The 14,692-nt window shown below is 38.1% G+C and overlaps 1 protein-coding gene across 2 annotated transcripts in view; it reads left to right on the top strand.

The window, feature by feature from the left end:
• The window catches only part of LOC137968998 (plexin domain-containing protein 1-like), a 38,768-nt gene that overhangs the window by 5,089 nt on the left and 18,987 nt on the right, over positions 1 to 14,692 (top strand). For both annotated transcript variants that reach the window (XM_068815507.1, XM_068815506.1), the window contains exons 3-6: positions 7,719 to 7,864; positions 10,524 to 10,646; positions 11,698 to 11,767; positions 13,361 to 13,483. In XM_068815507.1, coding sequence (XP_068671608.1) covers positions 7,719 to 7,864; positions 10,524 to 10,646; positions 11,698 to 11,767; positions 13,361 to 13,483 — 462 coding nt within the window. The remainder of the gene's footprint in view (positions 1 to 7,718; positions 7,865 to 10,523; positions 10,647 to 11,697; positions 11,768 to 13,360; positions 13,484 to 14,692) is intronic.

Here is a 14,692-nt window from a genome sequence, read left to right as displayed (position 1 = left end):
TAAGGATACAATTTCGGATTATTTTCTTTTATTAAATTATTTATTATTAAATTATTAATTATTGTAATAGGTTTTTATTCACTTTTAATTTTTATTTCTTATTTTTCACTCATTACTTGTACATGTAAGATTATCTAAATTATCACACTGTAATTTTTATGACACCTTTGCATTTAAACGAGCTATCGCTCATATGCGATATGTGTTTAAATAAAATTACTTACTTACTTTCACAGAAAACCAGAATGACATGTACATTGGCAATCTTCGGTGAAAAATCTGAAGTTTGCCTGCAATCCTAAGTAATCACTTGCATCCTTGGAATCAAATAGTTGCAGCTGTTATTATTTCCAGAAAATCATGTAAGAAAGGAAATATTTCTGGGAATTTGGACTTGAAACTCACACGTCACTAGATATCACGCCTGGCAATTCAAAACTTTAAGATACTTAATCTTGAGAATTGTTATGTAGCAGTGCCCATTTCGTTGGCTCAATAATTCGCATAGTTATTACCAAAACAGGTAGACCGCGAATTCATAGACAAGCGTGGCCGTTGAGTTCGGCGCCAAACGTCAACGATTTTGGTCATGTGGCTTTGTTTGTCCCACCAAGAAGGTGAACCCATATGGTCACATTCCAGTGCGTGATTGAACAATGGCGTATTCTGTAAATAGCAAAGGGCGAACTCTAATTCGCGGGAAATCCATAGATGAAAGCTTAAGAGGAAACATTTTAGACTCCATTATAGCGGAAGGCGGAGACCCGGCATCAGGATTCTTTCCTGGAAGATATTCCGATGTTGCCGATCGGTTTAGAGTTTCAAATCAGTTTGTTTCAAAGTTGTGGCAAAATTTCTGCACCACTGGTGAACATTTACCGTCTAAGAAGAAATCAGGTAATCTTTCACACCTTAAGGCTAAGGACGTACAGTTGATGGAATTTCTTAAAAAGGAGAAGCCTTCCCTTCCGTATGAATCGATTAAAGAAGTGCTTTGAAAACTATTGCACATTAGACGGAGGAACGTCTGTATCAGCGATTGGAAATGCTATCAGGAATAAGTTGCCTTAGGGACCTTTTACTAGGAAGCGGTTAACAAAGGCATCTGTGGAAAAATTTACCCCTGCGAACACTCTTTACTGTCAGCAGTTTCTAAATACTCTGAGTGCTTTGCCACCAGAAAAACTTAAGTTCTTTGACGAGGCTGGTGTTCACACTGGGACAGGAAATCCCGTTTATGGAAATTCTCTCAGAGGAGAAGCAGCGGTTGAAGTAATTTCTGGCAATAAGAAAGGCGCAAATGTAACACTTAACCTATTGTGTGGACTGGAAGGAGTACTTTACGCAAATACTGTGGAGGGAGCTTCAGATTCTACAAATTTTCTTAATTTCTTTGCCGTAGCTCGGCAGGTTAGTTTTCAGGTTGCAGGTGCAGGGTTGCAATTTACTGTGACTGTTACATGAATAGCTAACCTTAGGCCTAATTAGGCCTAAAAACGTTTCTTTAGGCCTCCTTAGGCCTAAAAACGTTTCTTTAGGCCTAATTAGGCCTAAGGTTAGCTATTCATGTAACAGTCACAGTAAATTTCAACCTGCAACCTGCAACCTAACCTGCGATCAGGCTCTATTTTAGTTTCGCGTGGTACGTAATGTGGAGTTGGCGAAACGAAAAATAGAGCCTGACCAAATTCCTCTTCGAAATTTCTTCCGCCCACATTTTTTGATTGATTGACATGTCCTTCACCGGCCAATCAAATTTACTTCCATTACACCAATACACGCGTGGACGGCAGATTCACGCTATTTTGTTTTGACCAGAGTTAATTACCGTGGGAGGAATATTATGAACGAATACGAAAGTTACCATTGGCTTTAATTTGAGAAAAACACGTTTAAAGCATGGGGAATGTTTTCGACGACTATATTGCGGCAAAGGCCGGTGTAATTCTCCCTCCGAACTTCACTGAATATGCAATCTTTTGAGCTTGACATCTTAATTTGTAATTGAGATAACCTAGCATTTTGTCGTTGGACGGTTTGGCAATAGATTTTTAAAGAAAAAAAAGAGAAATACATTATTCCTTTAACGTGTTTGCCCATGAAGGTTTCTTTGGTGATTTTTTCGGGTAATATCTCCAGTTGCAGTGTATTTCTAGAATTGCGCGCAGTAAAATCATGATAAGTTTGGCTGTTAATTTTTTGATGGAGTACGAACGGTAAGATGGACTCGCAAAGGTTCTTTTATTGTTGTACAATTGATGTCTCTGGAAACATGCCATTTTAGTTTCTGGCGTGCGAGTTTTAAGGTTAAATCAACTGGAAATATTATGAAGTGTGCAAACAAACCGGGTCATGTACAGTAAATAAATAAAGCCGTTTGATACACAGATATTCAAACATGCATTCGTGCAACTTGCGATTTTATCAGCTTCTCCTCCTGTTGATATATATGTCCCTTGTCTCACCCAGGAAACCAATATGCATCGGCTTTCATTGCCATTTGAAAGAACCACCTATTTAGCTTTCTAAACATAAGGGAAGTTTGTGCCAAAGTACTTTCAACTCCATGGCCACAGAGTTCGACAACGGAATCGCTAATTTCACTCGTTCCAGAGATTCAAACCCGATTCTGGACAAGTTATGAGATGTTTCAGATGGCATATCTCCATTTATACAAATAAAATCAAGTTGCACCGTCCACGGCATTGTAAGAAAAAAAGGGAGCAAATTTTTTCGTACACTTATGGCGGATTAGTCTCGAGGACTTCGCGAGAGCTCCGCGCAATCACGATGGCATTTTCACTTCCGGCGTTTCAACAGCCAATCAGATCACGAATTTGGTCGGCCAAAATTTGGCCGACCGTCCGGAATTCTTGAGAGACTTTTGGTCAGGCCCAATTTTAGCGAGCGACGACATAAGAGAACATATGGGCGAAGCTAAAAATGGGCCTGATCGCAGGTTACCTGCAACCTGCAACCTGCAACCTGCAAAACTAACCTGCCGGCCGTAGCTGGCCAAGTCACAACTCTACTCGGAAATCCCGCCATTGAATTTGGCGATTATATCATACTTGACAACTGCCCCACACATCGATACGAGACTGGGAACATTTTGCAAAGATGGTTATTGCAGATGGGAGCACAAATCATTTATACTCCATCCCTTTCACCAGAATTCAACGTTGCAGAATACGTTTTCAATAAAATGAAAACTGTGTTGAAGAGGGAAGAATTCGGACGCCTCTTGCGGGAAAACGTTCATGTAGCAATCTACGAGGCGTTAGAACTCGTAACTACTGAAGACATGTTCGGTTTTTATAAGTTTATATCGTAGCTGTTTTAATTAGTTCATTTCTCAACTGCAAAAAGTGTTTTACTGTCCCAGCTGCACGCGTTGGCGACTGAAATATAGTTTGCATTTTCGAAATCTTTGCCGACTTTTCCCAACAGAGAGCACGGGCTGTAGGTTCTGAAAGCATGTCGCTGGCTATTGTAAGCAACGTTTGCGCTGTTCGTTCGTGCAATGTGAGGTAATCAAGGATACAATTAAATGTACATGATGTAGGCAATATTGTATTTTATGCGTTCATTCTGCTCAGTTGATTTGTTTGCCGACGTGACGGCGGCTTGTTTGTTTACTTTACCTGCTTCGCTGCATGACTTGTTCAGTTGTACAAATATCACATGAAATTTTAATGCTAGTATTTCTGTGAAAACACGTTTCACTTTTTTAGCTACAGCATCCAAATTTCAACACATTTATGTGAAAATCTCAAGAGTTACAAAGTACGTTCCTTTTGAAAACACAACAAGATTCTAGTCGGTAATTTACAGACATTTCGTGTCCCCATATTCGTAATTGACCAGAAACTATTTTGGGTTTTTCAGTTCGGACAGATTAAGCAGAGCATTTGCAGCATCGTTAACCTGAGTTCGCTCAATCTCGTTATCATTTTCACCAAAAGAAAGTGTTTGGGCAATATTCTCACTGGCATTAGTTTGCGCCTCATTGCGGAAATTGGTACTTTCCTTGAGTGCAGCCGCCAGGTGTTCCTCTTCTTCTTCGACTGTCAACGGTTCGAATTGACTGCTAAAAGTAACGTTACTAAGAGATGAGGCAATAGGTTTATGCTGAAGAGGTTCAGGGCTTTCCGAGGGCCATTCGATACCTTTTAATTCCCACAAAGTTCGCACGGGGTTTCCTTGGTATTGGGCTTTCTGTTTCAATTGACCTAGACGCATGATCTTCTTATTATATTCAGTCAGCGGCAGGTACAAAACACAGGTCACAGGTCATTATTTAACCTATACAGAAAGTATCCTAAACATTCATAAAAGCTAACCTTAGGCCTAATTAGGCCTAATTAGGTCTTTTTAGGCCTAATTAGGCCTAAAGAAACGGTACCCTAAACATTCATAAAAGCTAATTTTAGGCCTAATTAGGCCTAAAGAAAAGTTTTTAGGCCTAAGGTTAGCTTTTATGAATGTTAAGGATACTTTCTTTATAGGTAAAACAATGACCTGTGACCTGTGACCTGTGCCCTGTGACCTGCGTTTTGTACCTGCCGATTCAGTCAGTGCCTCAAGTAAGCTTACATCAGCTGAGGGGATTTTCCCCTTAAAGTGAGCTTCAAGTTTCTTTAAATCCATGTTTACCTGTCGCCAGTTTTCAAACCCTTGAGAACTAAGGTAGCGCGGTTTACACTCGTTAATCAATCGAGATCGCATAACACTCGAGAACGAGTTTGTTGTTTGATTCTTCAGTGCAATTTTCGTTGACAGACCCCTTTGCAGTTTCTCCAGACTTTTCTTTGCAGTCTTCAGTTCGTTTACCGCGCGAGAAAGAATATCTTTTTCATCTTTGTGTTTGTTTAGGTCTCCACAAATTTGTGCTGATTGGCACGGATGAGCTTTGTATGGGCAGTTGAGCCTGTTGTGTCTTTCGCCCCGGTGGCAGTTAGTACAGGCGGGTTTCGAGTAATCTATTCCCGCTTGATTTCCGTACATGTATTTCGCTGACAACTCCTGTACTTCCTTTTCTTTCTCCATCACTTTTTTCTTCTCTTCAGTTACTTCTTTAGTTTTGTCTGACATGAGAAGATCTTAAGGAGACATAAACTTGGAAGGCGGCCCAGTGTTCAGTGGTCCTTGTTCAGGCGGACCGCACGTAACTAAACGCTGTTGTTTTCGCGGTGGAGATGACAACGGATTGATTCTTTGCGTCTCGGCTTCAGGAATCGGAGAATGGGTGGCACAGATACAGATGAGCCTGATTTTGCTGTTTGACTAGTATTTGTCGAAAAAGAAGACGACTGTTTTGAAAAGTTCTCACCAAATTTGAGTTTTCTCCTTGATTCTCCTCCTGTTTCGCTATAGCTACCCTCTCTTATTTCCTGTCGCTTCGCAGAAATCAACTCCGGCGTCAATTTAGGCTGCCGTTTATTTTTAAGCGGCGAAATGCCATCCCTGGTACATTTGAAGCGCAACACCAAGCATCGAGGAAGGAATCGTTGGCGCGTAGAGTTATCAACGTGTTCTCATCATCTGTATACTGCACCCGCAGTTCTGCGTCAGGTATGAATTCTAAACTTTGAATTTTAGCTCTAATGACTAGCATGAGATCCTCAAAAGTTTCTATAGCCTGTTCAGTGAAGATAACCTCACACCTGTCATCTTGCGGAATGTTATAGAAAACCTTCAGTTGTAGCATTGTGGGCTTCCATTAAATAGTTGACTCCGAAGTGCCAACAGCAAACTGAACCGGCGAAAGGAGAAAGGAATGTGTCCACGTGCGTTCACCTTTTGGATTTGACAAACAAAGCCACGTGACGAAAATCGTTGACGTTTGGCGCGAAAGTCAACTGTCACGCTTGTCTTTGAATTCGCGGTCTACCTGTTTCGGTAGTAAAATTAGCAAACATCGAAAAACAACAAAATAACTCAACCAAAACAGAAAACATACATTATATTTGTGCAAATTCTTGTCTAAGTGTTAACGCAAAAACATGCTGCTCATTTAAAGGAGAACTGAAGATAAAAATGAAATATTTTTTCCTTCGCCAAATTTGTCGTGCCTGACTTAGTTAAAAGAAATATTCGAGTATTTGAGGGGTTCCTTACATTTTGACGTTTTTATGAGGCCAGAGAGATCCGTATTGGTCACTCGATGGAAGTCAGCCATTTTGGCTGTACTATAGCAGGCTTGGGCGCTATGCGTGACGTCATTGCGCTCACTTGCTTGAACGCGGGAAACTTGAAAAATGGTTCAGTGCGCTATTGTGGGCTGTTCTAGTAGAACTCTCATCGTTTCCCTCTTTAAAATGAAGTCCTTCTCGAAGAATGGATCATCCGAATTTAGAAGAAAAAACTAGCCAAATATCCAGCCCTGTCACATCTGTTCGGATCATTTCGAACCCTCCTGTTTTGAAGGTGTCTTGGCCACAGCGGTCGATGCAACAGCTCTAAATCTGTCACAAACGATCAAGCGTTACTGTGCAATAAGAAATGAATGCCCTGAACTTCCAAGGTAGAAGTTAATTCCTCGCGCTTGATAGCCATCAAAGGTACCGGTAGATCCAAACTCATGTGACATTAGTATTGCTTGCCACCAAAGTAATTGTGAACACAGGGGATTCACACGGCCTCTGTCGAACAACATCCTCCAAATCTTCTTACAAGATACAACTCGAACGAATCAACAACTCGAACAGGCGTCTAAGTCCCGCTAATGAGATGCGATTCTCCATTCGACAATGGGTCGTATCACATGGGCATGATTCGTACCAATCGACCAAATTGACAATTCAGAGAATGGTGTCTTGGCATACAGCTTGTTAGAAATATTCTAAGTCCCCCTAATGAGATGCATTTCTCCATTTGATAACGGGTCGTATCCACAAATGTCCTTCTTGTCCAAATCAAAGATTCAATAGCAACTGCACAGCTTTTTTACGACTTGTACATGTATCTATAATTTCAGGTGTATTGTATGTGAAATTTCGTCACTCTAAATCACCCAGATTGCACTAAATTGCATCTGTGAGTGTCTAAATTTAAAAAATTCCTTAGGGTAGCATGCCCCCAGACCCCCTAGAAGCTTGCGTCCTTTGGACACTCACTTGGGTGCCTTTAGCACCACACCATCTCCACTTTCTTTATGACCTGCTCCCCAAAAATATTTTGAGAAGGCTGATGTCCTTTAGGTTTACGTTTGTCGAATTGGAATCTGTATGATTTAAAGACTGCTTTATACTTAATTTAATTATTTTCTTCTTGGCTTTTGTTAAACAAAGTATGTACAGTTTATTGACCATGGGTGAGGTCAAGGGTGACATCTCTGTCCCAAAAAAAAACAAGGACTATATCCAACCATCTTGACCGAACAAGCGTGGGCATTAATTTATTGTAAATTGGGATGTTAAAAACATCAAGAAATTATCTCTGAAGTTGCGGGACCAAGCAAGAAATCCCAATTGGGCAAGATATCTCCAGCTTGCCCGCTTGGGTAGCCAATCACAGCATGGGATTTGGTTCATCTTGTCCTCTCACGGAGCTAGTGCTACAATAAATTAAAATACAAAATATTTCATTTGAGTAATACTTTAAACTTTCCTAGATCATGTTGCCTTGTGTTTGCACATTATCAGAGTATTTGTTCTCCTTGTATTTCTAACTGCTACTGTTTGAGAAAATTGCTCATAATTTTCTAATTTAATTAGGACATTATGGACATGCACAAGATCATAGTGATGGCAGAGTAGAAAACACCAGAAACACATTTATTGACAGCCTTAATCGTGACCGTGTGAAAAGAAATATTGATGGCAATGCAGCTCTTTGCATAAAAGAAAATTGTACTGAAAAGGTCAGTATTCTTTTACATGCTGTGATGTAATTTTTTTTGTTTATGGGTGTGGAAGGCATCTGGTATGTTTGATTTTGAAGCAATTGAGCTTGATATTTATTCATACATTATTCATTGTTCTGAAAGATTAAGGAATTTTGTGCCTTTTCCTTGACATTAATTTTTAATATTGCCTGTGTCTACATGTCTGGAAGCCAGGCAAGGTCTGAAATAGACTCAATGCCCGACAGTGAGACTGTGAAGCAAAACAACATTAAAAAAAGTTAATTAATGCAAGACCTCAAGCACAATCAAACCAAGGTTAACAGCACATCAAGCGCTGCTCATGACCACTGAGCCACGGAGGCCAGCTGCTAGTCATCTGAATTTTTTAGATATATATTTTATAATCATGTTAGCAAATGTTAATATTTATAGAATGCTAACTGTAGAGCTATTCGAAGCACTGTTTAGGCTAGCCGGAGTGCTAATCAGGCTAACTGGAACTTGCTTTTTAGGCCTAACCTACCAAAAAGTTTTGACTGCCTGGCATTTAGTCTTTTAAAGACCTTACCCCACTGCTGGGTATCTTGATATTTTGATTAATTTTTTGTGACCAGTGAAACAGATTAAACTTGCCAGGTTTTTGTGTTAGCAACTATAAATAATTCTTGCAAAGACACAAATACAATGTTTTCGCGTTCATTCATTCATTCACAAATATAATTATATTAGCATGTTTCAAATATGTATGGTCTCCAACCGACGAGTTCTCAAAATGACCAGCTCCCAGTAGGCTTGAGTTGATAGCTCAATAATGATAAAAATATTGGTATAGCTAGAACACGATCTTTGTACTGCACCAGGATCACAGAGGCCATGGGTCTGAATCCCATTCAAGAATCATTCAACACTAATCTGCTAATTAAAAGTAACATTGCGCAAAGTTTCTGCAAAGATCTTCAACCTCAAAATGCTTTTCCGTGCAGTTAGTTTCACTCCGAAAAGATCACAAGTATTGTGTTTTGTCCAAAATCAGATAATATTTTGAACCTTTAATACAATGTATGTCATTATAACACCACCAGGGGTACTGACATCTTTCCATGCTGCCCACAGTGCTTTGAAAAAATGAAAATCTTTTATTAAAAAGTCTGAGCAAAGAGCTGTCTGTGGCAACAGAGGGTATAAGCCTTGTTCGACATCTTAAGAACAATCATGATGAAATCTGCTTCATTTATTGTGCTGTTTACAGAATCTAAAATACCGGTAATATTGGAACAGTTAGGAAACTATTAACTCACAAATGTCTTAAAATTCACCTTTCTTCCAGTATCTAGTTAATGACAGGTGACAAGTCATATCAATATGAATGTGTCAAGTTAGAAGGCTTGGCCATTGTAAAGCAAACACCGATTATCATAGTTTGATAGTTTTTAATTTTCCCAATAGTGGAAAATATATATGCTCTTGAATATTGATTTATTAAATTATATTAAGGCCCATTTTCCACAAACTGTTTAACTGTGCTGGAATTTGTGACAAAATTTAATTATCCCATTCTTGTTGGAATTTTCAAGGGTTAAAAAACTTGTAGAGAATCAACTCAAAAAATTAATTCCAAAGTTTAGAGGTATTGGCCTGGAGAATGATTCATTTACACTTTTAAATTAGGTAAATATATTACAGAACAAATATATAAATAGTTTACATACATGCATACAGTAAAATCAATAAATAAAGAAAAAAATCTCAGATAAGTATAGACAAAAGGAAAAAATACAAAAAAGGAAAAATAAGAAGTATAGACAAAAATGAAAGGAACTGTATACAACAAAGAAGAAATATACAAATTATTGATCTATTAGTTATTTTGATTGATAAAGAATAATGAAATTAATATGAAGTTAGCTCTTTTTTAAATGTAGACTAAGAGGAGGATAGAATTTTGAATTTCTCATCAATTTCATTCCAAAATTTAGTTCCATTTTACTGAATATTAAATTTACCATTATGATAGTTGGTTCAAATTTGTGGAAGGTACAAAGTAGATCTTCATTCATTGACCAGTAACATCAACAAATAAGTTGACTGGTGACATAGACTACCAGAGTTCTTACAGTACATGTATTTACTGACATAACACAAATCACTTGACTCTGAAGGTGCAGACTTCCATTCAGGTTGTCGAACCATCAATGTCATGTCAAACAGTCCTTGTGAGGACTACACTCGCCCGGACAATCATATTTTACTTAAAAGGTCTTGTTGCAAAGCGAGTAATTCATATTGTGCTTACTAGAAGTCTTCATAAAAAATGAATCAAAGATCTTTCAATAATTTGGTAATTTACGAGCTACAAATTGGTGCATGAAATAGAGTGTTTGAAGTTTGATGTGATCATGAAGTTTAAGAAGATTAAGGTTACTAAACAGAGGACTAGTATGTGTGCGTCAAAATTAGAAAAAGGCAATTAGAGGAACAGTTTTCTTTAAACTTTTGTATAAACACAAAAGTCATGTACAATTTTCATTCGCTCCTAAGTTATTTTTTATCTTTGAAATTGTCCTCTGAGTTAGGGTTTGTAAGTTATGGATGTTTATTTTAGTGACAGTGGTTACTTGCCTCAAATAAACAATATTATTGTGTTAAAATGACATTTCCTTCTATTTGGTTTCAGATAAATCATAAATATTATGTATCAGAGGTTCTCCATGATGGCAGAAGTTTCTGGATGGATATTAAAGGAAATCAAAAGACCTTATTACAGAAGCATCTTTCAGATCATTACTTAAAAAAAGCGGTAATTTGTAAGCATTTAGTAATACTGAAACGCTAAACAATAGTTTTCAACACTTCATCCATGCATTCATTAGGAATTACTGGTGACTCATGGTTCAACCTTAATTTTTGTTTTCACACTGTAGTGTTGCACATTGTTCAACCATATATGCATGCGGTTATGTTAAATTGTCAAGGGCTGTTTGGAGCTGTACGTTTGTGAGTAGGCGTGGGATTTGTCACATATGGTTTAGGAGCCGACATATCCCCCCCTCAATGCCGTACCAGGAGGCAACATGAGTTACATTTAGTGTTAATTGAGAAGGGCTGTTGTTGGTGAAATTTAGTTAACTACAGAAGTTTTAACAGCATTCTCAAGACTTCATGCACTTAAGCCGAAATGATCAGACTTCATCAACTTACATGTATTGAACATAAAGGTATTATCCTCTTCAGTTGTTGAGGTAATAATTATTATTATTATAATATATTAATGTAATGTTACAAATTCGTGAATGAAAGACCACCTTTTCTCTTGCAAATAACCTGGGTGCTTCTAAAACCAAACCTCCAGGAGAATGGCCAATAATGAAATTTTTTTTTTCGGTTACGTTGTTCTGCTGGCCACATGAGATCAAGCATTTCAACTAGAACCAGGTTTGGGTTGAAGGAGTTGGAGTTTCTCAAAAGAACACTTTCCTGGTGCAACTGTTTCTGCTTGGAATAGAGCAAAATTATATTGAGAGAAATTACAAATAGACCAGTCTCCTTGAGCATTGTCAGCAGTTAGCTGATTCAGTGCTAAAGTTTACAACGCCTTTAAAATGGACAGTGGATGCCTCGGTTGCTACCCATGTTCCTTTGATTACTTCGACCTTGTTTGATGCCAGTTGAAATATTGGTTGATCATTCAAGGACAAGTCCTAGTCGTTCCCAATGAAAACACAGCCCGACTTTTATTTAATTTCTAATACTAATTACTGCCTTCTGTTCACTAACTTAAACATTAACCTTGCATGCTGGATTGAATTTGTGATCTTTTTTTCTGTTCTTTTTCCTTTTTCATCTCAAAGACACTGAAGTTAAGTTTTAAATTTCCATATTATGGACACTACCTTGACAGAGTTGTGCTGACAACTGGAGGTAAGTTGGCTGTGATGAAAGGAGTGCAGGGTTCCGTTAAGAGCTGGAAGAGCAAGTGAAAATCTGGTGTGGGAATTCAATTCTTGAATTCAGCTGTGTCTTGCGGCAAAGGCAGCTCGATTTTAAGCGAATACAATTTGTGGGTTTTATGTTGCTCATTAAAATAATAATATACTTACTTGTAGTATAGCTATAAATAAACTTTATGTTCAAGTCTCAGGGCAGTAGTGTACTGTATCCCTTGCTTGAGGCCTTTCCTTTCTGAGAATGACACTTGTAGATTTTTCTTTGTCTAAATTAATCGCTAGTTAAGATATTACATGTATTTGTCAATGCAGTCAAGATTAGGGGTGATCAACAGGTACAATGTATGTAGTATCAACATCAAAGTCTACTCAAAACCTTTTTTGCCTTTAAGGACGGTGCCTACTATTGTTATTGCACATACATTTTTCCCATCTCGAGATATTCAGGTTTCCTATTGGTAATGCTTATTAATTAAAATCAGGAAAATTCTTGCGCTATTTCGAAGTTATCTGGATAAAATAATTAGGATCTTAGTAGGTACTCTTGGTATCCAAAAAGAAAATTGGGGACAACCGTGCATTTTTGAGAGATAATTAAGATTCATATTGAGAATTTAAAGAACGCAATACACTGATTTGTATTTTAAAACTTTTTACTAATATTATTGATTTCATGACTTATCTTGAAAAATGCATGGTAATACCCCCAATTTTCTTGTTGGATTTCAATGACACTTGTTTAGATAGATCTACATAATTTTCCTGCATATTCATAAACCAGGGCAAAAATACCATATCTTTGGATTGTTATAGGCACCGTCCTTAATTAACCACAGCTGTCACCCCTAAACTGACCCTGATGTCAACTAAAATTGTCTGGTGTTAGACAGAGTGCGGTAAAGTGACCAGCCAGAAGTCAGGCTGCTTAGCCAAGTGCTGGAGCCTCACTCAAACTGAAACTAAAAGTGTCAGTCTTAGGAGAGAAAGTGTTTTAAGTTATGCTGGCCGGGAAATGAAGTCCCTTCTTGAGCTGTCACTTTGACGTTCTTGAGAGCTATATCAGTGCTGGAAATAACAGTCGGTCATTGGACATTGTCCGACCAAATTTTGAAATTGTCTGGCCAATTTTACATTCACTGTGATCGGACACGATGACCGAACATCTCACCAGCACATCTTGAGTTATCTTCTTCAAGGTGTTGTCAGTCAATAAATTATGTCTGGTCCAATTTGTCAAATGTCCGACCAAAAGGAAGATTTGAAAGGATATATGTCCTGTGAATAAAGAAAACTTATTTCCAGCACTGTATATGCCGTCTTGTTTATGGCACACTGAAACAAAGTTTACATTCAGTTGCAATAATTCAACCTTCCCTATTATTAAAATGAAGTGCACTGCATGCTGAGCTGAAAGCCAGTTAAACTTTATGATTTTTGGATAGATGTTGCTAACTTAAAGATAACTCTTAAAGGTTGTTAAGTTTTGTAGTTTAGTTTTCTATTAGTTTTCTATTATTTCCCAGGAATACATGAAGATGTAATCTTGTTTAATCTTAATCTCTGTCAGGTTTTCTGTACATGGATGTTCACAACACTCAATTGATGACAGAGGTACAATATTTAGCTCCACTGATGGCGTACTTCAATTCAAAGCTGGGTGGAGATTCACAGGTTCTTACCCTTGATGATGGTGAGGGGGAAGATTCCAACATGTGAACACAGTGTTGAGAGTGCTTTGACTTCTAGTAATGTGGCTCGGGTTAGACTCCGAGCTTGGATCGATGTTACATGGGCCAATTCTATTTTGTTCTCTTACATGTAACTCTTACATGTATCTTATTGCTGCTTTAATTTCATTTGACTTGATATGCATTCTCCCAAATAAAATATTATATAAAGGAGACAAAGAAATAAGATTGAGACAAAAATTTATTATTTGAATCTGAATTAACAGACTATACAGTATAGTTGGCTATGTTCCCTCCCTTTTGAATCCATGTCAACAGTCCAGTCATAACTTTCCTCATTATTATTGTTATTGTTGTTGTTATTATTATTATTATTATTATTATTATTATTATTATTATTGTTGTTATTGTTATTGTTATAAAATAAGCTGCCAGGGCGATTTGGTCCATGGTGGCAGGAAGCTCGATCTGAGCTACTCCTTGAAGCACTATAGTTCCATCATGATAACATTGACTCAAAATGCCACACATCTTGCAAAATGTCCACGTAATTATCTGCCCATTAACCCAATGACTCCTGGGGGTTCCCCAATGATGACTAAAATACTAAGTATGGCCAGTTTAGGCCCGCTTACGGGTGAAAGGATTAAATTATGATTTAACCTACTTTACTCCTCAGGCAGGCCAGGACGTTCCCTTAGTTGACAAGTAATTGACCGAATGCATAAATGGCAGCCAAAAAAATGTTCTTTTGTTTATGTGCTAATTAGCCTCACTAGCTTCGTTTGTATGGACAAAATACAAAAGAAATGTTGCTTGAGAGTGAGGCTAGTCATGAGTCTCATTAGCACAAACAAAACAATATATTTTTGGCCGCCATTTATGCATTCGGTCAATATTGTCTGGCATTAGAGTAAAATCAGTCAAGTCACTCCCAGAAGTCAATGAGTTAACTTAACCCTTTCACCCCTGAGGGGCTCCCCATTGACGAGTAAAATCGTCTGGCGTTAGACAGAGTAAAATCTATAAGTGTCACTCTTAGGAGGGAAAGGGTTAACGGGGGCGTAGTCTCGGAGCTGTTGTTAACCCTTTCATCCCTGAGGGGCTCCCCATTGACGAGTAAAATCGTCTGGCGTTAGACAGAGTAAAATCTATAAGTGTCACTCTTAGGAGGGAAAGGGTTAACGGGGACGTAGTCTCGGAGTGAATCT

Source organism: Montipora foliosa, chromosome 8, assembly GCF_036669935.1.
Source record: "Montipora foliosa isolate CH-2021 chromosome 8, ASM3666993v2, whole genome shotgun sequence".
NCBI classification, from domain to species: Eukaryota; Metazoa; Cnidaria; class Anthozoa; order Scleractinia; family Acroporidae; genus Montipora; species Montipora foliosa.
Note: the sequence above shows the minus strand (reverse complement) of the source record. Positions and strands in the feature narration are given on the sequence as shown.